The sequence below is a fragment of the Penaeus monodon genome, chromosome 15 (genome assembly GCF_015228065.2).
Source record: "Penaeus monodon isolate SGIC_2016 chromosome 15, NSTDA_Pmon_1, whole genome shotgun sequence".
In the NCBI taxonomy this organism is placed as follows: domain Eukaryota; kingdom Metazoa; phylum Arthropoda; class Malacostraca; order Decapoda; family Penaeidae; genus Penaeus; species Penaeus monodon.
The window spans coordinates 18810577-18811004 of NC_051400.1; the positions used below are offsets into that span (position 1 = coordinate 18810577).

Below are 428 nucleotides of genomic sequence, written 5' to 3' on the forward strand. Positions count from 1 at the left end.
TGACACCTGCAGGTATCGGGGACTGAGCTCACTGGACAGACTGTCACTTTACAAGCAATAAGATGATTCTCTACTTCAAGTCTAAACTGAACTTCATGCCGGGATGGACAGCGAATTTTACCTTCATAGAAGACCCTGCTTGCACAACCACCTCCACTACCACCTCTACGTCCAGCTCTACTTCCACCAGTACCTCTACTTCCACATCTACCTCCACTAGTACCTTTACCTTACATCTACCTCCACTAGCACGCCTACTTCCACATCAACCACAACACCCTCCCCGGTGACTGTACAATTAGTACATCAGGTGATATCGTTTCCTTCCAATCCCCTAATTACCCAAGTGATTATCCGGATAAATAGTCTGTACTCTCCACCGTCATACATGGTAAGTGACAACGACGAACGATAGAACATAAAAAGAA

The 428-nt window shown here is 45.8% G+C and overlaps 1 protein-coding gene across 1 annotated transcript in view; it reads right to left on the reverse strand.

The window, feature by feature from the left end:
- Positions 1–70: 70 nt before the first annotated feature.
- The window catches only part of LOC119582243, a 68451-nt gene continuing 68093 nt past the window's right edge, over positions 71–428 (reverse strand). The window contains exon 5 of the mRNA XM_037930467.1: positions 71–223. Coding sequence (XP_037786395.1) covers positions 71–223 — 153 coding nt within the window. The remainder of the gene's footprint in view (positions 224–428) is intronic.